This window comes from Canis lupus, chromosome 35 (assembly GCF_003254725.2).
Source record: "Canis lupus dingo isolate Sandy chromosome 35, ASM325472v2, whole genome shotgun sequence".
NCBI lineage: Eukaryota > Metazoa > Chordata > Mammalia > Carnivora > Canidae > Canis > Canis lupus.
In genome coordinates, this window is record NC_064277.1 from 13432538 (window position 1) to 13457595 (window position 25058).

At 38.9% G+C, this 25058-nt stretch overlaps 1 protein-coding gene and 1 pseudogene across 4 annotated transcripts in view; one reads left to right on the forward strand and one right to left on the reverse strand.

Moving 5' to 3' along the window:
* Positions 1–24800, forward strand: part of RNF182 (ring finger protein 182) — a 63871-nt gene extending 39071 nt beyond the window's left edge. For all 4 annotated transcript variants that reach the window (XM_025444112.3, XM_025444130.3, XM_025444104.3 and 1 more), the window contains exon 3: positions 21273–24800. In XM_025444112.3, coding sequence (XP_025299897.1) covers positions 21482–22225 — 744 coding nt within the window. In that variant the 5' untranslated portion in view covers positions 21273–21481 and the 3' untranslated portion in view covers positions 22226–24800. The remainder of the gene's footprint in view (positions 1–21272) is intronic.
* LOC112659647 (rRNA-processing protein FCF1 homolog) lies at positions 4157–4771 on the reverse strand (annotated as a pseudogene).
* Positions 24801–25058: the final 258 nt, after the last annotated feature.

The following is a 25058-nucleotide window of genomic DNA, read 5'->3' on the forward strand; positions in this document are numbered from 1 at the left end:
TTCAGTCATTATTTCTTGAAATAAGTGCTCCTTTTTCAGTTCTTTTTTTCTGGGACCCCAATATATGACTTATTCCACCTGTTGTTGCAGATATCTCTTAAGTTATCTTAATTTTTTTAAAAAAAGATTTTATTTATTTATTCATGAGAGACACAGAGAAAGAGACAGAGACTTAGGCAGAGGGAGAAGCAGGCTCTCTGCCTAGAGCCTGATGCAGGACTTGATCCCAGGTGCCCAGGATCATGCCCTGGGCTGAAAGCAGACATTCAACCACTGAGCCACACAAGTGTCCCAAGTTATCTTCATTTTTAGAAATTCTTTTTTCTTTTTGATGCTCTATCTGGATGAGTTCCATTGCTTTATTCTCCAGCTTATGGATACATCTTTCTGCTTCATCCAGACTGCTGTTGAACCCCTCTAGTGTATTTCTCCATTCAGTTACTGTATTCTTCATCTCTATGACTTCTGTTTGGTACTTTTTTTGTTTTCTGTCTTCTTGTTGAAGTTCTTATTGTGTTCATCCATTCTCCTCCCAAGTTCAGTGAGCATCTTTCTAACCATCATTTTGAATTATCAGATAAAATTCTTGTCTTTGTATCATTAAGGGCTTTTTCTGAGGTTTTGTCTTGTTCTTTAGTTTGGAACATGTTTTTCTATTTCTTTATTTTGCTTGACTCTCTGTGTTTGTTTGTTTCTGTGTATTAGGTGGAACATCTACCTCTCTCAGTCTTGAGAGAGTGTATTGTTTCTGTGTATTAGGTGGAACATCTACCTCTCTCAGTCTTGAAGGCATGGCCTTCTGTAGGTGTGATCCTTCTTGTTCAAACCTGCCTTAGCTCCTGGTTGTCTTTCAAGCCTTTGTGACTGTCAAAACTTCCTAATGGGCCTCATTGCTTCAGATGTGCCAAGACCTGTCAGTGATCCAAGGGGAAGAATCTTGTTTAACACCTAGTTACAGGCTGTTTGGAAGCCAGACCCTCAGGCAGCAGCTCTTAAAGTATCAAGTATATATAGTCTTGTGGGGGCTATAATCATGGCTGTAGCAAGGCCAAAGGGTTGTGCAAAGGGTGGTGTCTCCCTGCTATGTTCCCTGGGTGTGCTTAGCTACTAGATGTGTGGCCTAGCCTGCCCTTCAGGCTGAAGCTACAGGCTAAGTAAATAGGCCTTTTTTTTTTTTAAAAAAAAAAAAAACCTCAGGAAGATTAGGGTTGTGTTTCCCTCTGTTGTCTGTGTAGTGGTGCCCTAGAGATGGTGGCCTGCCAAGAGCTATTTCTCTGATCATTACATCCCTGTGGAGCTCTGGAACACCAGCCTTCTTGGTCACCAGGGCCAGGTGCCCAGATGTCTCCTTTGTGGATTGCCCATGACTTCTGGCATGAGCAAGACAGCTGGAGAGTGTACTTGGTGGGCCATGCTCGCTTCAGAAAGGCAGTGGGAAAATATCTTGTCTGCGTGTGCCCACAGGCTTTGGCAATGCAGCAAGAGCCTTGTCTGTGCATGTGTGTGCCTCACTTGTAGTGATTATCAAGTAAAGCAAAGGTCTCTTTCTGCAGCTGTAAAATCCATGATGCTACAGTTTTACAGCTTTATTAGGTAAGGAAAACATTTAATGTTTCTTAAACTAAAAAATTAGATTCTTTCTTGTAATTTTACATATTTTTATCTGGGTTAATATACTTGTTTATGTATTTATTTTTTAGCATGGCTGGGTCACTGTTGAGCCAAATTGACATTTGAAAGTTCAAAATGCAACTTTATTTCATTAGCCTACAATGTGAAATTTGATTTAATACCATATGTTTTTTCATTAGTGCCAAGTAGGGAAAAACGGGCATATTTGAAGAGCTCAAATTTTGGTACATTCCAAAAAGCTCTCTCCTGATTTATCATGTATATTTCACTTAGCTCAACTGGTTCTGATAATTTCCTTCCTCAGTTCTTTTCTTGGTTACTTTAGCTCTTCAAATTCATTGTCTGTATTTTCTCTCTGCTACAGCCAAACTTTTACCCAGGCCCATTGTAGTCTGTCTTCTGGGACATTTATGGTTATGTGTGATCTCCTCTTCTTGTTTGTCCCATCAGTCTGCTGGCTACTTTGACACTTCCCTTTACCCTTTCTTTCCTTGGATTTATGGATAACCTTTGTTTCCTTCTCACCTTTTTTTTTTTTTTTTCCTTCTCACCTTTTGATTCTTTTTTTCTCTTCTGTTTTCCCAGCATGTTAACAATGTTCCCAGGTCTTTTTTATGTATCCTAAGCATTTTTCTCTCTCTAAGTTGCTCTAACTTCCCTGGGAAGCTCATGATTTGCCAGTCTTATTTTCAGGATTTCAGTTACTCCTCGTATGCGGATGACTTGTATAACTCTGTCTCATTCTGAGCTCTGATGTTTCTATTTCCATATTTATTGTGGAATATCAGATGTTTCAACTTTGACTTTTTCTAGCAAATAAAAATAAAATCCAAGGGAAGAGAGGTACCTTTTAAATGTATTCATGTCATCATGGAGCCCGCCTGGGTGCTGGCTAATCCGTGAAAGATTTTGAAGATGAGCTTATTATATTTTTATTTAATTTAAATTTTAGTTTTTTTTTTTTTTTTTTTTTAACATATAGCCCAGTATTGGTTTTTGGAGTAGAATTAAGTAGATTCATCATTTACATACAATACCCAGTGCTTATCACAACAGGTGCCCTCCTTAATGCCTATCACCCACCTAGCCCATCCCCCACTCACCTCCATCCATCAACCCTCCATTTGTTCTCTGTAACTAAGAATCTTTTATGATTTGTTTCCCTCTCTCCTTTTCCCCCTTTCCTGTATGTTCCTGTTTTCTTTCTTAAATTCTACATGTGAGTGAGATCATACAGTATTTGTCTCTCTCTGACTGACTTATTTCACTTAGCATTATACACTCTAGCTCCATCTACATTACCGCAAATGGCAAGATTTCTTTCTTTTTGATGGCTGAGTAATATTCCATTGTGTTGGCCGTGTGTGTGTGTGTGTGTGTGTCCATCCATTCATGATTTGATGGACATTTGGGCTCTTTCCATAGTTTGGCTATTGTTGATAATGCTGCTACAAATACTAGGGTGCATGTGCCCCTTTGAATTAGTATTTTTGTATCCTTTGGGTAAATACCTAGTAGCGCAGTTGCTGGATCATGGGGGGTTCTATTTTCACATTTTGAGGAACCTCCATGCTGTTCTCCAGAGTGACTGTACCAGTTTGCATTTCCATCACAGGTGTAAGAGGGTTCCCTTTCTTGGGGGCCTTTCTCCGTATCCTTGCCAACACCTGTTGTTTCTTGTGTTGTTAATTTTGGCCATTCTGATAAGTGTGAAGTGGTATCTCATCATGGTTTTGATTTGTATTTCCCTAATGAGTGATGTTGAGCATCTTTTCATGCGTCTATTAGCTATCCGGATGCCTTTTTTGGAAAAGTGTCTATTCCTGTCTTTGCATTTCTTAACTGGATTATTTGTTTTTTGGGTGTTGAATTTGATAAGCTCTTTATGCTATTTATTTTAATTTTATTTTATTTGTGAGCAATCATTTGATTTATAAAAAGATTAAAATTTTTTATTTTATTTTTAATTTTTTTTTTTTAAGATTTTAATTATTTTTTGACGAGAGACACACAGAGAGAGGCAGAGACATAGGCAGAGGGAGAAGCAGGCTCCCTCTGGGGAGCCTGTTGCAGGACTCGATCCTAGGACCCCAGGATTGTGACCTGAGCCGAAGGCAGACACTCAACCACTGAACCACCCAGGCACCCTGAAACAAATTATAAGATGATGTGAAATATCAATTTCAAAACAACATCAGAAAGTGAGTGTATTTAACCATACTCAGCTCATAACAGAGCAGATGAGTAAGTGGAATAATAATTCATTCTATAACTCATATAGCTATATGATCTGGCAGTAGAAAAAGTTGGTAAAAGAAGGCAGAGAAACTCTATTAAGAATTAGAACAGGGGGGATCCCTGGGTGGCGCAGCAGTTTAGCGCTTGCCTTTGGCCCAGGGCGCCATCCTGGAGACCCGGGATCGAATCCCACATCGGGCTCCTGGTGCATGGAGCCTGCTTCTCCCTCTGCCTATGTCTCTGCCTCTCTCTCTCTCTCTCTGTGACTATCATAAATAAATAAAAATTAAAAGCAAAAAAAAGAATTAGAACAGGGGCCTCCATGATCCTCTGGCATCCACTCAGTGTTGTAGCTGTGGTTAGAAATGTTCATGATGGGAACTCCAGGGATCTTCACATCCTTCATTTAGGGTCCCTGTTAGCTGTGGCTACAGTGTAACACTTGTGCTGAGTTATTCTCTATACTAAGCACTCATCTGCTTTCTTTGTGTGTACATGGTCATCATTCAAATCTTGGATCCTTGGCAATCCTTAGAGGCATTCGATATTTCTGCCCCAATTGCTCAGTTTCAGCCATCACAAACCAGTTATATAGGGGATACACTTGGTATACAGACAGTCCATCTTTGTGCTTAAGTTGAGTTTGGCCTTAATGGAAAAGTTGATAAAGTTAGTATCAACCAGGATGTGGTAAGGCGGGTCCAGCTGTGTGTTATATTGGAAAAAGAAGCAGGAAGGATGTTGGGAGACTTCTCTTTCCTTGAGTGCACTGGGATCTTTCTTTTCTTTCTCTTTAGAGGTTTTAATCTATCCTCCTTTTTAAGCCTCTCCTGAGATTAAGCCTTCACTTCATGATTACGTACATCCTTGCTTTCTTTTGCTTCTGCACTTCACACTGCATTCCTTTTGTTAATAGCTATCTGTTTTAATCTTCCACTACATCCTGCCTGTGTTGGCCCAGGCTCTGCTGGCTGTCCTTTGCTTTAGACACATCTATGACTTCTGTATTTAACATACTTGTCCCACTGCATGTTTCCCTCCTTTTCATGAAGATTTTCCAGACTAATTCTGACCATCTAAAGAGACCAGCAGCTGAGCTACATTTTTCTCTCAACCATAAAATTAAGAGGAATTTTTTTTCATAACTTAAAAGCTTCTGTAAGCCAGTTATTTTCTGAGCTGATAAGAAAGAAAGCAGTGCTCTTCTGGCTTTGCTTTTTAAGGGCATGAGTGTTTAATGGGTCTGTCACACAACACAATCCCTTAAACTTAATATGTAATAAATATAAAACTATCTTCCCTAACAATGTGCTTCTTTTCCTGTACAAATATCACTTTTATCTCATCGGAAAAACATTGTAGCTTTTCACTTTATCCTAATCTTCACCATGGAGTATATGTCAATCAGTAATGCTACATTATGTAGCTGTTTTGCAGAGTGACACATTCATTAAGATTGAATCTGAAAGGCCTTTTGAGAAAAGCCTTTTAGGGCAAATAAATACAATAAAGTCTAACTATAGTTCTGTTTCTCCTTGCCAATCTTGGATTAAGACCTATAGTAAATGTGGTAGGATTTGGAAAGTGATTCTTTTCCCTTCATAAATCTTTTTGCTCATTATTAACTGAAGCATTTCATGAATTAGATTGTTCTCATTTTGCTGAGTCAGAGCACAGTTGGACTTTGGTAACTGTAAATATATTCCCTTTCAGGAGGTGCTGTGAATATTTTTATTAATGCTGGAGAAGAGATGATATATTCTTTAGAATTATGGGAAGTGAGCAAAACACTTTGGGGAGAGATGAAAAGGAAAAATATTTTTGTCACTTTGTTTTTATTTTAGAGTAATAGTACAAAAATAATTTTGTGCTAAAAATAATATTTTTAGCTTTTCTTATGTCTATAATAATTTTGAGAAAGCTGTATTTAGATATAGTAGTGATGACTGTTTTGCTTAGTATATAAGGGTGTGTTAAGAGAAAATTAAAGACAACATATACCTTCTCAGGTTGATGTCTGGACATTTACAGAGAAACAATCCCAGAGGAATTGTGTCCTACAGATTTTATGAATCCATGTCTTTGATGAGTCCACACCTGAAACTGGTAGACAAATATGTATGAAAACTGATTTTCAGTGGTAAAGATAAAGAGATTCATTCATTTGTTCAACATATATTAAGGCTTCCTAGTTGCTATGATTTATGAATATTTTGACATACATATTTTATTTATAGTTATAGGTTTTTGAGAAGTTCAGCTGATCAGATTCTATATTTCTATATGGAAATTATGGGGTATTAGATTTAAAATTTAAAAATTTAGATAAAAAATGTATAGCATTTAAGAATATCAAGACAAAGTGCTGACTGCACCACACTTAGCCAGGTACAGTGCACTATCATAAATTGATGGAGAGAGGAGGAATCTTGGAGACAATTTAATATATTTATCTATTAGGCAGGTAGTTACTCTGTGCTGGCTTCTGATAGGTGCTTGTGCTTCAGTGGTAAACAATGTGTCGAAGGCTCTTCTATTCTTAGAAATTACATTCTAGTAGTGGAGGTTGAGAGCTGACAAATTAATTAGTCAAATTGGGCTTGTGGAAGACTGTCAAAGATAGAAAATGATGTTATAATAGAAAATAAATGGAAAGGAATTTTAAAAATGAGGTAATTAGGAAGGTGCCCCTGGAAGACTATCCTGAAGTTGAGGTCTGTGAGAGAGAATGAGTGTGGCAAGGACATTCCCCATCCTAAGCAGGAAAGAGCTTGGAGTGTTCATAGAATTTAACAAAGCTGCATGTGATAGAAGGCAGTGTGGACTGGGGTTCAAGGAGGGACTGTATTCTAAACTCCATACTGCCTTGCTATATGGCGTTTGGATTTCAATCTGTACTTAAAAGAAAACTATCGAGCAGGCAATAGATATAATCTAATTTATATTTTAAAAGTTCACTTTTGGCTATTGCAAAGAAAACAGTTGGTAGTAGGAAACACTTGGAAGCAGGAAGATTACTTAGGAGGCAGTTTTATAGTGGACAAGGATGAAGGTCAGATGAAGGTAGATTAGAGGCATACTTTGGAAGCAGAATTGACTTGACTTGGTAATGGATTGGGTGTGAAGATAAGACAGTGTGGAATCAAAGATAACTCTCAGCTGAAGTCACTGTTAGCCTGAAAAATTGGGAGAATTGTGGTATTGTTTGTAATGATGGGGAAACTGTTGAGTGAGAATTAGAGGTGAAGACTAAGACTGGTCTTAGACTTACAATAAGTTTGAAATATTTTAAAAGATTTATTTATTTATTTTAGAAAGAAAGAAAGAGCGTAAAAGTGGGGGGAAGGGTAGGAAAGGCAGAGGAAAAATTATAAAGCCAAGCAGATTCCCTGCTGAGCATGGAGCCCCATGTGGGGTTCAATCTCACAAGTGAGGTCAGGACCGACGCTGAAATCAAGAGTTGGATGCTTAACTGACTGAGCCTCCCAGGAGTCCCAAATTTGAAATATTTATAAGAATACAAATAGTGCTTTTCAATAGACAGTCTGGAACTCAGAAGAAAGGTATAAGCTGTAAATACAAAACTGGGGGAGGTGTCAGTTGGTATTTAAAGCTGTTGGAGTAGATGAGACAATCCAAGGGAAAGATTGCAAACAGAGAAGGAACAGTGTGGCTCAAGGCCAAGTACTAGGATGCTCCAGCATTTAGAGATTTGATAGAAGGGGAGCTGGGAGAGAACATTGAGAAAGAGTGGTCAGGAAGAGAGCTGGAACCGTGTTACAGCGCTGAAGCAATGAGAAGAGAGGGTTTCAGGAGAAAGGGGGGGTTGGTCTCTGGGTAGAAAGCTATTGAGAGGTGAAACAAGATGAGGGCAGAAAAGGATCCACTTACCTTTGTAATCAGCTTCTGCTTTCAGGGATCCCTGGATGGCTCAGTGGTTTAGCACCTGCCTTCAGCCCAGGGCATGATCCTGGAGTTCCGGGATCGAGTCCCACGTCAGGCTCCTTGCATGGAGCCTGCTTCTCCCTCTGCCTGTGTCTCTGCGTCTCTCTCTCTCTCTCTCTCTCTCTCTCTCTCTCTCTCTCTCTGTCTCTCATGAATAAATAAACTTTAAAAAAAAAAAAAAAGAAATCTTGCCTTATTTGTCTTTGCATCCCTAGCATCTACCATCTAGCCTGACACAAAATAGGCATTAGGAAAATACTTGTTCAAAGATTAAATGAAAGAGATAGAGTCAAAAGAGAGCTACCTCGTGGAGTCTATCCCAAATTAAATCCAACTGTTGCTCTTGTGAGTTTCCATAGCAGTCGATACAACTTTTCTATTAATTACTAATATACTGATAAAAATATATTGGAAGTCTTTGACTTTCAGAATGGTTTCAAGAGTATAACTGCATAATTTTTTATCTGTAGGTATATTCTGTGTTCTAAAAGAAAAGTGGCTATGTTAGTTTGGAAGAAGGGAATATTTGCGTGTATGTGTGTGTAATATTAGTTTCATTTGGTGAAATTGGCAGCACAATAATTAAGCTACTTCCACCTAAGTTTGAAATTACAGAAATGATACAAAGCCACCTATTTTAATTTTTTTAGACATTTTATTCTTTCTTGACATGGTTAGAGAATTTTATAAAGCCTTGGTCAAGGGAAATTATGGAGGAAGGCATTAATAGCGAAGAGATTGGTTATAATGGGAAAGGATTCAGTCACTTTTAAGAATGTAATTTTCAGCCTGTATTCCTAATAACTCTTGATCTTAAATCATAGCTTTGCTACTTCTAAGTATAGAGGAAGGTACAGAGCAAACAATTTGAATTTATAAGATTTATTCATTATTTGTTAATACCCCGTATAGATAGGATAAATAAGAAAAACATAATGAAATTTCTCTTTCAACTATGGTAGTAGAGGTTACTATGTTATTGCAAAATTGGTATGTTATACTTGACTTGCAATGCGCTCTATCTATAGATAGAAAACCTGGGTAGCTTTTGGTACTGTGTTCAATGTGGAATCTTAGATGTACTACCAATTGAGAATGCTGAAGTACTTTAAAAATATCAATGGATATGTTACTTCTACATTCCAAATAGCATCCATATAGTGCTTGTTTATGCAAAATATTTATGCCTGTATGATTTCATTGAATCCTTACGACAACCTTGTGAGGCAGTGTTCTTGGTCTCTTAGCTCAAGATCACATAACCAGTCACTTTATAGAGCCAGCCCACAAATCTAGGTCTCCTGATTCCAGATCCCTGTGTTTCCATTTTGGACTGCCTGAAAGTGACGGTCATGCTCCTAGCATGCATAGGGTGAGGAGTACCTATCTTTTCCTCCTGTTGTTAGACATTCATTGTAGCATCGTAAGATTGTTAGCATCAAAGGATGCATCATTAATGTCTCCATGTGTATAAATGGCGGCTTCTCCAAAATTAATGGCCTGGAATTCTAGATCATTAATTTGGTTGTATTCTAATAGATTATGATTCCCTATCAAATTAATTTGCTTGGTTTTGGAGAAGGGGTAAAATAAGAGTTTTAATCTTTGAGTCTTTGAATCTTTCTGGAATTCTCAGTATGCTGCCAAACAACCATTAAAGGTTATTGATGTTGCAGCTTAAATTCATTTAAAGTCAGCTGTCAATCCTTTGAAAATGAGTGCTTGCCATCTGTTGAGCCTATTCTTTTAGGACTTTCTAAGTTATAGCCTTCTATTATAATATGAAAGATTGTTTTTAAAGAAAAGCCGTAATGGCAAAAACCTGAACTCTGAGACTATTGTGCTATAAAAGAAAGTTCAAATATTGCTAATGTTTCCCAAGGGAGAACTATAACTGGGGCTGAGACCAGCATAATATTGGTGATTAGTAATTATTGATGGTAATGAGACTTTCTCATACTTTAACTGGAAGCCAAATTACAAATATCTAGATGAAAAAACTGGACTTTCTTGAGGGTAAGATGCCACATGTATGGTTTCAGCTTAATTTGAGATTCAAGTACTACAGACGCTAAGATTTGGTTTTTGTGAATGAGAGACTTGTCATTAGAGAGATGGCAAGTGTATATCATATATCAGTAGCTAAGTTTAAAAACCAATGTTCTTGAGGTGCCTGAGTGACTCAGTCGGTTAAGTATCCAACTCTTGACTCGCAGAGTCCTGAGATCAAGCCACATGTCAGGCGTGTACTCAGCGAGGAGTCTGTTTGTCTCCCTCTCTGCTCTCTCTCAAACAAATAAATAAATCTTAAATAAAGCTCCAAAACCAATGTTCTGCCTTGATCATTCACAAAGAAGTATGATGCTCTAGTGCCCAAATCTCTCCTATATGTTGGGGGATAGAATTATTAAACAATGTAGGCTGTCATAAAAAGCAGTGCTCATTAAATGACAACGTTTCAGTGTTTGAAGAGTGACAGTCCATTTGCAAAAATAAAAAAAAAAATTAAAGACAGAAGCAAATTGTTAGCACCAGTTCTAAAAACAGAAACCATGGATCATGGAAATAATGGTCCTTTAGTCTATATCTTTTTTTGTTGTTTTTAGAGAGCCCTTTAAAATATCTTGACTCATCATGTAGAAAGCAATGTTAATAATGTTTATTTTCCAGGGTGGGAGGAGGATCCAGGAAATGGGAGTTGAAACTTGGCAGGTGTTGCTATTTCATAAGGGGGAAAAAATATAACCTGTCCTATTGGTGCCAAATTAAAATGGTTGATGGACTCTGGGAGCATGATTCAGGTTAAATGAAACCTGTGTGAGAAACACTTTGGAAGAACCTGAACTCCCAGAGATGTAGAAAATTAACTCATACAGACAGCAGAGTGATATATAGGACAGAGCCTTGGATGGGTAAAAAATAGGATCACAGTGAAGCTTGTTTTTTGAGTTCCCTTTGTCCTGACTTATGGCATCTTGTGTAAATGCCCATAGAAGATAAGCTTTTTTTCCATCTATTAAGTGGGAATATATAATTGCCCTTCACTGTTATGAAGGTTATGTAATATTTCTAAAAATTTTTGAGCTTCTTAGATTCTATTAACAGAAGCTATGATAATAAAAATTATGAGTTTATATATAGAAAAAATATGTGAACTGTTTTATGACCAAGAATTTTTTAACACAAACAAGAATTGCAAGAACTGTAGGGTTAGGCAGCTTCAGAGTAAGTAAGAAAGTCCAAGTCTTCTAGGTAGAAATGATGGCCATGATAAATGAAGAAAATAATTTCTTTGGACCGAGATTAGTTTTGGATTAGGTGAGAAAGGGCTAGTTTAGCATGGTATGTTGGTTATCTATTGTAAAGCAAACTACTTCAAAACATGGTGGCTAATATAACAGCCATTTTACTTGCTCAGGATTCAGTATATTCTACTGGGTTAAGTAGGGATGATTCTTTGGCTGATTTGTCTTGGTATCATTCATTCAAATGGCTATAATCACTGGTAGTTCAACAGAGACTGGTTGTTCTTTTTTTTTTTTTAAGATTTTATTTATTTATTCATGAGAAACACAGAGAGGCAGAGACAGAGGCAGAGGGAGAAGCAGGCTCCCTGCGGGAAGCCCAATGCAGGACTCAATACCAGGACCCCAGGATGATGACCTGAGCTGAAGGCAGACACTCAACCCCTGAGCTACCCAGGTATCCCCAAGAGACTGGTTATTCTGTGATGGTCTCATTCACATGAGTGATGTTGATATTGGTGCTGGCTTTTGTCTGGGTTTGTCGGCTTCAGGGAGACTACCCTGGGCTTCTTCACATAGCCATGCCACGGTTCCAAGGGGACAACCTTATTTTGTTAGTCAAAGCAAGTCACAAGGCCAGCCTAGATCTCAGGGGTGGGGAAGCAGATTCTTCTACCTGTTGATGGGATAAAGGAAAAGTCCCACTGCAAAGGGCTTTGGAGAATTATTATAGTCCTATTTGTGTGCAAACAATCTACTACACATGATGCAGGAAGGGCAAAGGATAGTTAGGTAAAATGGTTTACTAATAAATTTAAAATTTAAATAGAGTTATATCATGAAAAACTGGATAAGAAGACCCAAAATAGCCTAAGACCCAAATAGTGAAGACCACGAACCGTCTAAGTTTCTAAAAGTATATATGAATTTTTTTGAAATAGAAAAATATTAAAAAATAGAAAAATATGAAGAATTCTTATCTAGTGGCTTTTTGGTATAACTGATATGTGCTAGCTAGTACAACTCTCTGATATAAAAAGTAGAACTTGACAGGTCTTATTTAGGCAAGATAGCCAAGAAAAAAAGTAAAATGATTCTGGCACTCTTGGGTGTCCAGTTCATGTGTTCCTAGAGGTATAGAAGAAAGAAAACAAAAGAATATATAGAAAGGAGAATTTTTTTAAAAAGTGAATTTCAAAAATAGTTATGAACTTAGAGATAAATATCAGTTTGATAGTATCTTTACATAATAGTCACCAAACATGATGAGGACTGCCATCTTCCTCCCCCTAGTTAAGCTTTTGTCACAAATTCCCACATTTCCCATCTGGATAAGTATTTGAAAAAGAAATCCAGGAATTACAGTTGGTGAGGATTCTGGGGAGATCGCAAGGTAAAATGGCTCACTCTCGTGCTATTTTCCATTCTACCCTGCCTCTCCTGACCCAGACCATTCCTGGAGCCAGCCCGAGCACTCAGTGCAGGTGAAACCCTGAACTGTGTGGAAGTTAAGGGTGAAAGACAACAGGTGGGGGCTTTCTTCTTGGACTGGGCTGGGCTGGTAATAAAGGCGGGCATCGATGGGTCATAGGAGAGGATCAGAATACATGGGTTACTATATAGAGCTTGATCTACAGGGGTCGAGGGACTCCTGGGAGGAAGATTGAAAATGTCGCTCACCCATTGTATGTGTGTGACTCTCTCTGTGTGTGTGTGCGTGTGTGTGTGTGCGCGCGCGCGTTTCCCATAAGAGACCAAGGAGAAAATGAACACTTGAGCTGAGTCTTCCCTGTTTGGGAGGCTGGGAGAGTATAAGGAGACTGGAGCATAAAGTCCTTCCTCCTGGTGCCTTGGCAGGGCCCTGGATGCCACATGCATCCTCCAACAGTCAGACCTGAACCCCAGTGATGTGACAAAGAGAAATAATGCCATCACAGCCAAAGAGAGGATAGTTCACGAGGACAGATAGGACACAGGATTAATGCAATACAGCAGTAGCTGGAGACAGATGACAACCTGACAAAAAATAGTTAAGAGCACACAAGGGGATTTAAATGCAAGATAAGGGATCCCTGGGTGGCGCAGCGGTTTGGCGCCTGCCTTTGGCCCAGGGCGTGATCCTGGAGACCCGGGATCGAATCCCACATCGGGCTTCCAGTGCATGGAGCCTGCTTCTCCCTCTGCCTGTGTCTCTGCCTCTCTCTCTTTCTCTCTCTGTGACTATCATAAATAAATAAAAAAAAAATGCAAGATAAAATGACTTCCTAGAGATGAAATGCATGATTTTCCAATCAAGTGTTTTCAGTAAAATGAATTAAAGGAGGTGATGATCATTCCTGAGACTTGATTAGTAGCCTGGTCAGTCAAGTGGAAGAATCTAAAAGCACAGAGCCAGAAATGTAAAGGGATGGAAATCAAGAGAAAAGGGATCTAGGAAACATAACATGTGAGTAACAGGAAAGCCAAAAAGAGAAAAGGAATTGATGGAGGAAAGGCAATAATTAGATAAATATCAGAAGCAAATTTTCTGAGCTTAAAAGTCAGGACTTGAGTCTATAAATTCAAATGGCTCATCAAGCTCCAGCCAAGATTTATGAAAAAAGACATCCCAGTAGATACTGGGAAAGTGCTTTACTCCTAAGAATAAAAAGCAAAATCTTAGAAGCTTCCAGGCAGAGAGAACAAGTTATCTGCCATTACGAAGTATCAGACCAACCCCAGATTTTTCATGAATGACACAGGTAGAGTAACTTCTGTAGACCATGGAGACAAAAAAATCAGCAGCCCAAAAGCCACATACATACTCAAGCTGTTATCTCCCTGTCAGGGTATAAGAAATTTGCTGCTCTGTTAGAATCAGAGATTCCATCCCCCATTTTCTAACCTCTTTCTTGATACCCAAGAAAGAGTATCAAACAAAAAGCACCTAAACAAAAACTTCATCATAAACACCACAAGGTGAGGGGAGATGATAGCAGAGGGAATTTTTCTAAATTAATCAGTTAACTCAAGTGGGAAGGAAAGAATAAGTTAAAATGTAACAGTCTTAACATTAAATAAAAATGAACCAATTTTTTTCCCCATGAAACATTTGATACTAGACTGAGTTAATAAGCAAAACCCAGTTATCTGGTGTTTATAAAAAAACACTTGAAACAGTGATAGAAGGTGAATGCAAAAAGATGGACAAAGATCCCAGGCAAAGGCAGAGTCAGAAGAAAGGCATTATATAATACTTTTAAAAGGCGTAGTTAATGAGGGAGGTAAACAAACTTGTATATACAGAATAACATAGCCACTAAATCTGTAAAGCAAAAGTATTAGAAATGCAAATATAGTTATGAGATACTTTAATAAACATCTCTTGCTTGTCTCAACCTGTGTTAATCTATAGAACCCTAAGATGTAGAAATTGAATAAATAAAAAAAATTGGATTCAATGGATATGTGACTCCTTACATTCCTTCAATACAGAATGTTTGTTTTCTGGATCACTTACAAAACTTGATCATATATTTGACTACAAAGGAGACCTTAGCAAATTGAAAGGAGAAGGGATTTTTATAGATCCTGTTCTCTGATCATAACCCAGTAATATTAGAAATAAATAATAGAAGATAGCAAAAAGAACCTTTACTATTTGGAAACTTAAAAACATTCTTTACAACCTTAGCATCAAAGGAAAAAACAAAAGTCAATCTAGAAATCAATCAAAGGAGCACAATTTATTGCAAAAGCCGTGGAATACAGTGAAAGCTGTAGCTAGTGGAAATTTTACAGCCTTTAGATGTTTTCATTATTTAAGAATAAAGACAAAGTGTACTCTTATTATGAAGTGAGAAAAAGAGAATGACAAAACTAACATAAATTAGAAAGAAGAAATAATAAAGATAAAAGCTGAAGTTAATAATAATGTAAAGGACAAATACATACAATAGTTCTTTGAAACAACAAAATAGATACAAAGATTTATGTATTTGATTAAGAAATAGTAAAAAAAAATTATGAGAGCAAACATGTAATCAGAGAGGCAGGAATGAATCAAAACAGACAACAGAGATAACTGTATTCAACGCTATGGCAACGAACTTGAAAAACTAGAAGAAATGGGTTATTTCCTTGCCAAAGATAAATGTCCAAATTTGGAAGAAAATAAAATTAGGATTGTATCTTATACTGTATGTAAAACTGAAAACAAGTTAAAAATAAAGCAAGACAAACTTTATAAGAAAATAACCGCACACATAATATTAGGAACAGTATTAATTCAGATTGGCGATCTAGAAGCTACAAGAGAAAGGATAAGCCTATGACTGTCCAAAGAGTAAGACATTCTGCTTTTCAAAAGATACTAAGCAAAGCCAGTAAATGCTAAAATTTGAGGGAGTGTGTGCAATACGGAGGACAGAGTTTGATATGTCTTGTAACAATGAACGTTTACAAATTGACCAGAAAAGCCCAGCAATCCAATAGAAAAATAAGCAAAAAAAGAAGAAGGTGGAGTTCAGAGAGGAGCAGATGCAGAAGGCTGACACATAAAAGGTAGTCAAACCCAAATCATGGTCTGACATTCCTCAGATGGGCAAATATATAGTCCGTGAACATCTATTGCTGTTGGGGGAAAAAAGTCCTTCTGTTACTCCTGGTCAAAGTCTGTGTTACACTCCTGTTGGAGAGCACTCTGGCAGCATATGTCAGGGGTAGGATCTGACTCAGGAGTTCCACTCCTTGTCTCCTACAGAAATAAAAACACCCATATGTAAGGGTGTGTATCGCAAGGTTGTGTCGTGCCGTAATGTTTGTTTTGGGAGGAATGGGGGTAAATGAGTGTTTGCTAGGAGAGGAATGGTGGGCTGTCTTACAGTATATCCAAATGGTGAAATATGTATTTATTAAATTGAGTTTAAGGCTCTTACTAGTTGAATTGAGAGCTTTTCTTGAGCCATTATTGGATGGGAAAAGCAAGATGCAGAAAAGTGGGTATTACATAGGAGTCAGAACACAATGGAAAAATTGTGCTTATATCTATGTAATTATATGTAAGTGGAGAAATATGTGTACATGGAAATATATAGGGAAGAAACATACCAGGTAGTTAATATGTGTTACTGGGGGGAAGAGGGCAGCACTGAGGCTGGTTATGGGGAGGTGAAGAGGGGAAATTAACAAAATAAAAAAGAACACACACATGCTAGTAATAAACAATGATATTTATGATGTTTGCATATTTATTAAATTTAAACATGTATATGTGCATGTACATACACATGTAAATGAATTTTATAAGTATGTTTATTTAATCTTATTATTTACAATTTCTGTATAACTAAGGAGGCACCTAGATCTGAAAACATAAATTCTCAAATCAAATACAGCATGGTAATTGTGTTCAGGGCTCTTTCGGCTGTAAGTAAGAAGCAGAAATCCAACGAAAAAATTAACATAAGTGAAAAAAGGAATTTATTGGCTCATGGGAGCCATCATTCAGGTCAGTGGAGTTGTCATCAGGTGTCTGTCTTTTGCCTCTGTATCTCTGCTTTCTGCTTTCCTGTGTTTCTCTTTTTATTTTTAGCTTTATTCTCTTGTGTTCTCCCTCTTGAGGGCAAGACACTTCCTTGAAACATCTTTTTTCTGGTCATTGCTCCCTCCCTTGGCCCCTGCTGTGTTCCTTCTCCCCCTGGCTTCACCTAAAAAAGTCCTAGGGAAGAGCACTGACTCTGGTCCAGGTCCCTTGCCCACCCTGGCTACCCCCTGTGAGCAGGGCAATAGTGGAGTAGCACGATGGGCCAGACCTGGGTCACAAAGTCACACCTTTGGAGAGAAGGGAGGTACTGCGGGTGACAGTGCAAGCATGATCACAGGACTTGAGTGAGTGGGGAGCGCTTCCCCAGAGAAGTGGTGGCAGAAGGCAGACCAATTCAGTCTAAAGGAGGAAAAAAGATCCTAGAAACAACAGATGTCCAATGATGGGCTTTGCTTCAAATATAGGACCATGTTTGCATCTTTAATATCAAAGGAATTAAGTAGTAGAGCAAGTGGCTTTGAATCGAACAGTAAGTCCCATGCAGGGAAAGTAAACATTTGTCCAATATCATCAAGATTTATAATAGGTGATTATTTATGCACGTAGCCTTCCCCCGGATGATTTACAGAAGGATTGATGTCTATTAAGATTAATAAGGAATATCTACTTCATATATGTGAATATGTATTTTTCTAAGAAAAGAAACCCTTTTGTATTTTTCCTCAGCTTTACTGAAACATTATTGACTCACAACACTGTGTAAGTTGAAGGTGGACAACATTATATGATACCCATATATATTGCAAAATGTTTACCACAGTAACATTAGTAAGCACATCCGTCATCTCAGGTAATCCCATGCATTTATTTTTGAGGCAATTTGAATGTGCCAGATTCTTTCCCCTGTGCCTGCTGAGACGGTTGCTCTCATCAATGAATGCACCAGATGCACTCATCTTAGAGATTTTATCCATCTTAATATTGACTTACAGTAGTGCTTGGATATTTAGGTGATAAATAATTGACATTTCTATTTTGTGAAAAAAATAAATGCAATTACAGACCATAGAGGAAAAGATGATAAGCTGATCCAAAATACCTATTGACAGAAAAATCTGTGCTATAAAAAATGCCTAAAATATTTAGCCAGAGATGTCTTTTCCTTTCCCTCCCCTCCCCTTCTCTCCTCAACCCTCACTTTCCCTTCTCTTTTTGTTTTTAACTGTGATAGATAACACGTTTAAAATTTTTTACTGTGATAGGTAACACAGAAAACCGTATTGCCCAATGGTGTATCACACACCAAACACTCCTGAGTACCATCCAGGTCAGGAAGCAGAGCGCTGTCAGCCCTTCAGCCCATCAGCCCCAGCCCATCAGCCCATCAGCCCCAGCCCATCAGCATGTGTCTTCCCCAGACTGCTTGCTCCACCCCATCAAAGGCAGCAGCGATCCCAGCTTATATGTGAATAACTCCCTAGCTTTTCATCATAGTTTCACCACCTAAACTTGTATCCACACACCTTAGTTTTGCCTGTTTTTTGAATTTTCCAGAAATGGAATCATAGAGCATGTGCTCTTTTGGGTCTTGCTTCCTTACTCTGCATCAGAATCATTGTCCACCGCTTTTGTCCAGAGCAAAGGCAGGATGGGAACGCCTAGCTTTCAGAGGACCGAATAACTCTGACTCGTGGCAACCCTATGAAGTTATAGATTTTAGGTTATTAATCAAGTCCTTTGAGGGACCTTTGAGTGACAATGAGACAGATGAAGTGTTTATTTTTTAAGAACTCGAGCAGTTGGTACCCCGCCTTCCCAAGAGGAACAATCACCATGCTGCTTTATGACATTTCTAGGAAGAAACACTTGTGCTGGCTGCATTTCCAGGGATGCACCAGAGCTCAAGGCTGTCAGCCAGTCCTGCCCCGAAGTGCCTTTCTCAGTGGCAGGACTTGAAGTATTTCAAGCTAGTGGAGCTGGTTTTTTAGAGTTAGTCTTAGAATTAAAGTAGGTATCTTTTTTTTTTTTTTTTTTTAAGACTTATTTACTTATTTTAGAGAGAGAGAAAGAGAGCATGGAGGGGGGCATGAAGAGAGCGTGGGGGGGAAAGGGCATGGAGAGGAAGAGAGAATTTCCAGCAGGCTGCCTGCTGGGCCTGTAGCCCGACTCAGAACTCCATCCCATGACCCCGAGATCATAACCTGAGCAGAAATAGACTCAGATGCTTAACTAACTGAGCCACCCTGACACCCCAAAGTAGGTGTCTTTTTGATTGGATATGTGAACATCCAGTATTTTCTTTGCATGTTATGTGAAGTTTTACGAATATGGACCTTATTATAATGTATTATACATTATCTTAACATATTCAAAAGTCTGAAAGTGTGTTTCTGAGAAAAAGGAAAGCTTTGTTTCAAGTAATAGCTCAATATTGTCAAACAAGTGATTTTTTGTTCAAAGAACTATAAACTAGAAATTGTGGCTGGCCCAGTGTAGAATATTCCCGCTCCTCTTCTGATGGCTGGAAATCGGGTACAGAAAGTACTAATATGATGAGCTGATCATCAAATGTTGAATTTTCACATACACATAAGCCATTTGTTGGTGTTTTTAGATGCATATTCTAGCTTTCTATGCCTTCAGATATAATTTTGCTTCTTTATCTTCACTGAATATTTTACTCTCTTTTCCGGGTGTCTTTATGTCTGTCTGTTTACATACCGTCTCTTCCTTTTCCAAACACCTTCATATACATCAGTCCTCTCGATGGCAGTAGAGGGAATCACTGCTGTCAATTCTTCTCTTCCTGTCAGTTTCAGTACACCTGAAGAAATTAAGACTGAGTGGGAGGGTAGCTGCAAAGAGTACAGAACATGTTCCATTTAGATGGGTCTTTTTGGTCTGCATGTAGCAGCCAGGAGGCCTGATGAGTGGGAGCTGTCCAAGAAGTGGACCTGCAATAACCTGCCCAGGGCCAGAGCCCATTGTCTAAGGATGACAAGGACTGGGAATGGTGACTCCCCTCCTGGATAGATGTTCATCCACCAGGAGAATAAGAAGCCAGCTTTGTAGAATTGTGGGCAAGATACAGTTACATCTTGTGACCATATGGGCACATGTTTCATGAACAGGTTCAGGAGTAAAGAAAAATTAAGGGCACATAGAAGGGAAAGGCATAGAAGAGTTGGTGTCTGTGTCTGTATGTGTGTAAGAGTGAATATACAGAAATCGGCTTATGATAGTAGTTCTGAAATACATACATTCAAATACAATAACTTTTTTTTTAAATCCTATCTACGTGTTTTTGTTGACAAGAGAGATTCTATTTATTGATTGACCTCCTTTTCCCATCAAGAATGTCTTGCAGTTGATACCTATTATGCATTCTTATATTACATGAAGTCAATTAAAAAATTAGCTGAAGTGACAAAAAGGAAGGTATTATGTATTCACAGCCAACTACTCATAATTTCAAATAAATTCAAGTTGAGCCACCCACCACCTCTTTCCTGTTAAGCAGGATGACCCATAGCAAAGTTAATTCCAGCATAGCTGTTCTCTACCTCTTAGAACTATTGTGGCAGCCTTACTACAGTGTGTGTGGGGGTGCTCAGAAATTCAAATACAGGGACACCTGAGTGGCTCAGTGGTTGAGCATCTACCTTCAGCTCAGGGCATGATCCTGGGGTCCTGGGATTGAGTCCCACAACGGGCTCCCTACAGGAAGCCTGCTTCTCCCTCTGCCTGTGTCTCTGCTTCTCTCTCTCTGTATCTCTCATAAATAAATAAATACAATCTTAAAAAAAAAAAAAAAAGAAACTCAAATACATGTTGACATTTCCCCAAGCAAAACATCATTTAAGACAAATCTATTACTAAAAAAGTCACCTATGTCAAAGCCATATACAGATGTTATGAGGATATCCCATACTGCTGCCCCCTTCATTGGTGCTAATAATTGGGAACTGACCATACACATGGAATCAACCCTGACCTTTTTGGCTAAAGCCAGTGACAAGCACCTGAGAGCCAGCAGGAAGTCCTGTGGGCTGTATTATGCTTTCTGTTCACTACAGAAAGAGTTTACATGATGTGAAGTTGGCGAGTAGGTGAACATGGAGTACTTCTTCCTGATAGCCACCTGCGCACAATTCTTCATGCTTGGGAATGTTACTATGCACGTGTTGTGTGTGTTTACTTCTCTTCATTGAGAGACTTGCTGTCAGGTGTCATTGGCTTCATTCTTCCTTGAGGAAATTTATCCTTGAGATTTTCCTTCTTTTGTGTATCCCTAGGCACTAGTAAGGGTATTTAGATAACTGGCATTTACACTATTGATAATCTGAATTAATCAGCCTATATTGAGTAGAATTTGATTACAAATTTATCTACTTCCAATACGTGTCCCGTTCTGTTTTCAAAGAGGCCAGAACTTCTACAGGTTTCATAGAGAAAAATCTCCTTATCTCATCATACTCCTTGATGGTGTGTGAGAATGTGTTTACACCAATAGGAGTCTTCATTCCTCCTGTACTATTGTATGTATAGCCTGAGAAAGCTAAGCACTTTCCTGTTTTGGGGCTCTAACCTTGAAACCTATTGCTTCTACCCACTGAAGCTCAGAACATTCCATGAAGTGCTCTGCAGTGAACTGTTCACTATATTAGAATCTCTTTTTTCCTTTGCAGACCTCTCATGTGGCCTTTGTAAATGTGGGTTTGCGACAGAGTGAATGTAGAAGCTGAAAATGCCTGGAAGATTCCTGGTTTCTGTTGCTACATGCCCTGCCTTTTTGCATCACCGCCTGATTCGGATGAGGTGATGTTCAGAGGGACGCCTTAATCGACACTGTTGTCAGCGAGTGGCCTCTAGCTAGAGGTAGTACGCACGGTTCAAGATGGCCAGTCAGCCTCCAGAAGACACAGCAGAGGCTCAGGTCTCTGACGAGCTCGAGTGTAAGATCTGTTATAATCGGTACAACCTGAAGCAGAGGAAACCCAAAGTGCTGGAGTGTTGTCATCGGGTTTGTGCCAAATGCCTCTACAAGATCATAGACTTTGGGGACTCCCCACAAGGCGTCATCGTCTGTCCTTTCTGCAGGTTCGAGACATGCCTGCCAGATGATGAAGTCAGCAGCCTGCCGGACGACAACAACATCCTGGTAAACTTGACTTGTGGAGGCAGAGGCAAGAAGTGCCTGCCAGAGAACCCTACTGAGCTGCTGCTGACTCCCAAGAGGCTGGCATCTCTCGTAAGCCCTTCACATGCTTCCTCCAACTGCCTGGTCATAACCATCATGGAGGTACAGCGAGAGAGCTCCCCATCTCTGAGCTCCACTCCTGTGGTAGAATTTTACAGGCCCGCAAGCTTCGACTCTGTTACCACTGTGTCACACAACTGGACTGTGTGGAATTGCACATCCCTGCTCTTTCAGACGTCTATCCGCGTGTTGGTTTGGCTGCTAGGTTTGCTCTACTTCAGCTCCTTACCTTTAGGCATCTACTTACTGGTGTCTAAGAAGGTCACCCTTGGGGTTGTCTTTGTCAGCCTCGTCCCTTCGAGCCTTGTTATTCTCATGGTGTATGGTTTTTGCCAGTGCGTTTGTCATGAATTTCTAGACTGTATGGCACCTTCTTCTTAATCAATATGCAGACTAAGAAATTTGACACACATTGCCATCTTTAAAGTTAGGTAATTTATCGTTTATTTATTTTATATTCTCTCTGATTAGTGTCTGTGATGTTAACAAGCCACTGGCCAAATGTTTGTGGTCTGTTTTCTATAAAAATTTTGACTCAGTTGGTTTTCCTGTGTGCTGGACATCAAAATGTTCATTTCTACTTAGGTGTTAGAGACACAAAAATGTTTAAGGTAAGCCTTCATAAAGATCTTCTTGTGAGTCTTCCCACAGAAAGGGTGGGATTTCACTCAGCCCTGCTAGACAGACACCAGAGATGTAGTGTGTTAGGCAGTAGTTGGGGCTTTGTGGAACGTCAGGGATGAACTAACTCCTCTCTTAATCCTCGGGAATCTATGATGGATGGTGGACACGAGAGGAAAGCTGTTCCAAGACACATCCACTTGAAAAATGTGACTTCCCCCACCCCACGCCCCCTCCTATATTCCCCTCCAACACCCCTCCCGCATCCCCCTCCCACACAATTCTTCACACTCCTCCCATATCCTCCTCCCACCCCTCCCGCATCCCCCTTCCACAACCCCCTCACAGCCCTCCCACACCCCTCCATTTTTGATATTTCCTGGAGTCCTCTTCATGTGTTCTCAAGTTAATGCCACTGTCTGTGGTCTGCTGCTCCAGTGAGGTGCTTCTTCCCTCTGCACATACTCCTTCACCAAGAGGAAACCGCCTCCTGCCCTTGTGTGGTTTCCATTAAATACCCATTTTGCCACATTACTAGAGAGTGGAATTTGCATGGAAGCAAATGTCATGATAGAATATGGCCACCTGTCTTTGAAGCCATCTTCTCCATATTTATTTTCCTCTCTCCTCCATCTTCTCTGAAATTCTCACAGAGCAGTTACTGTTCACGGAAATAAATCTTGAGTCTTGCCCTGAAACATTTCAACTGAGTTTTGTTAACCACATTGTTCAACGAGCCCCACGCCTTACCCTGAATGCGGTTCCACTTCAGTTAGTTGTTGGAAGCACACGAGGATTCTTTCCCCCACTGTATTTCAGATTCTATGATGGACTTGTTTAACCTAATCCTATAACAGTTTGGGGTGAATTGTGGCCGTGGAAACCCAGAAACAATTATTGGGATGTTCTGGCTCGCCGTTTGAAGTATTTTTGCTGTACTCTACTGAGTGGGACCAAAACACAATGGTTTAGGCTTATGTGCAAAACGAGGTTGCAGTAAGCCAGAGAGAGAGATGGGCAAGAGACACACAGCGCCGATGCCTGCTGGAGAGGACCCTCCAGGGCAGTAAAATGCAGGTGCAGAGAGCAACGTGATGTGTTGCTGTGCCTCTTGCTTTAAAGTCCATTTTAGAATGGATTCATGTTCTTACATAATTTATTTCAAATAAAAGCATAAGCTATGTGACTTGAGTTAATGAACTTCTTTTCGTGATGCAGGGGAAGTTGAATGTATATATTTATGAGAAGAAATTGTTTAGCAGATTTTAGGTTTGAGGGAATAGAATGTCCACAGAAACTGGGCCAAAAAAAAAAAAAAGCGTTTCAGTTTCTAAGACCCATTACTGACGATTAACATTAAAATATTTATTACTCTTAGGAAAGGGCAATACTAAGATGACTTCCACTTGTTTGTGATGAAACATTTGTTGTGTGACATGGTTGCAGTGGACCAGTTGGATTTCCTTATTCAGGAAGAATTGACACTTATTTTTAGATTAGTAGTTTGATTTTAATCGCGTAACTACTGACTTTGAGAATATATACACCCATGGTGAGTATGATGAGAAAGCATATGTGGGGTGTGGTCCAATGAATTTAAGCCCCAAGTTATAGATAAAGACATTTATAATTTCGTAAAATCTAGGTTAGATAGCATTGTGAATGCAGTTTCCAAAAATCCATTGTACTTAGAGTAAACAAAATGTTTAGGAGGTGTTTTGTGATTTGGATTTATATATTTATAAGGTTTTTACAAAATGTTCATTTTGTCTGACATGTAACATCAAATAAATTGGTGAGTTATATGATGAGGTTTCTAGAAAGCTCTGGGTGTGGGTACTGTGTATTTTGCTTATTTGTATAATGTCTGCAGTGCTAAATTTGTGTTTCTTTGTAAATTGTGATTTTTTTTTTTAGTTGCCAGTAAATTAATTTGTTTTTAAAGAGTTTTAAATGTAAGACAACAAAAAACTCTTAATGCTGTTGAATGAAAACAGGACAATGCTTCATTCACTATTTTATTCACTGTGATAATATTTTGTCCATTAAATTGTTATTGTTTCGATACCAGAAGTTTGATTTCTCTGACTCATTGGTTAAGATTCAGTTATTTCTTTGGACTTCTGTTAATATTAGCTAATTGGAAACCTGAGCTTTCAGAAACACCAATGAAGTACCTCTTTCACATGGATGAAGATTTCAGAACTTTCTGATCTAACTGGTGCCACCTCTGAAAGGCTTTACACTTAAAAAAACAAAACAGGGGAGGGAATTTGGGAAGATGAAAAAAAACCATTGTCTTTATCTTGATAAATACATTTTTTTTTGGTTTAAATTTGTTTGATTTATTTTCTAGAATCTGCCTAGCCATTCAGCAAAACAGTGTCCATCTTAGTTGGGGAATCACTAACCTTCTGTGATCTGGGCAAATTTTTATAATTACCTGATCTTTAAATATGACCGTTGTGAGGCAAAGCAGAAATCACTTGGAAGTATGTACTGGTTACATATTGATGATAATTAGTGAATTGGTACCACACATTAATCAAGAGTAATGGTTTTCATTCACTTCTGAAATCTTCACATAAATGAG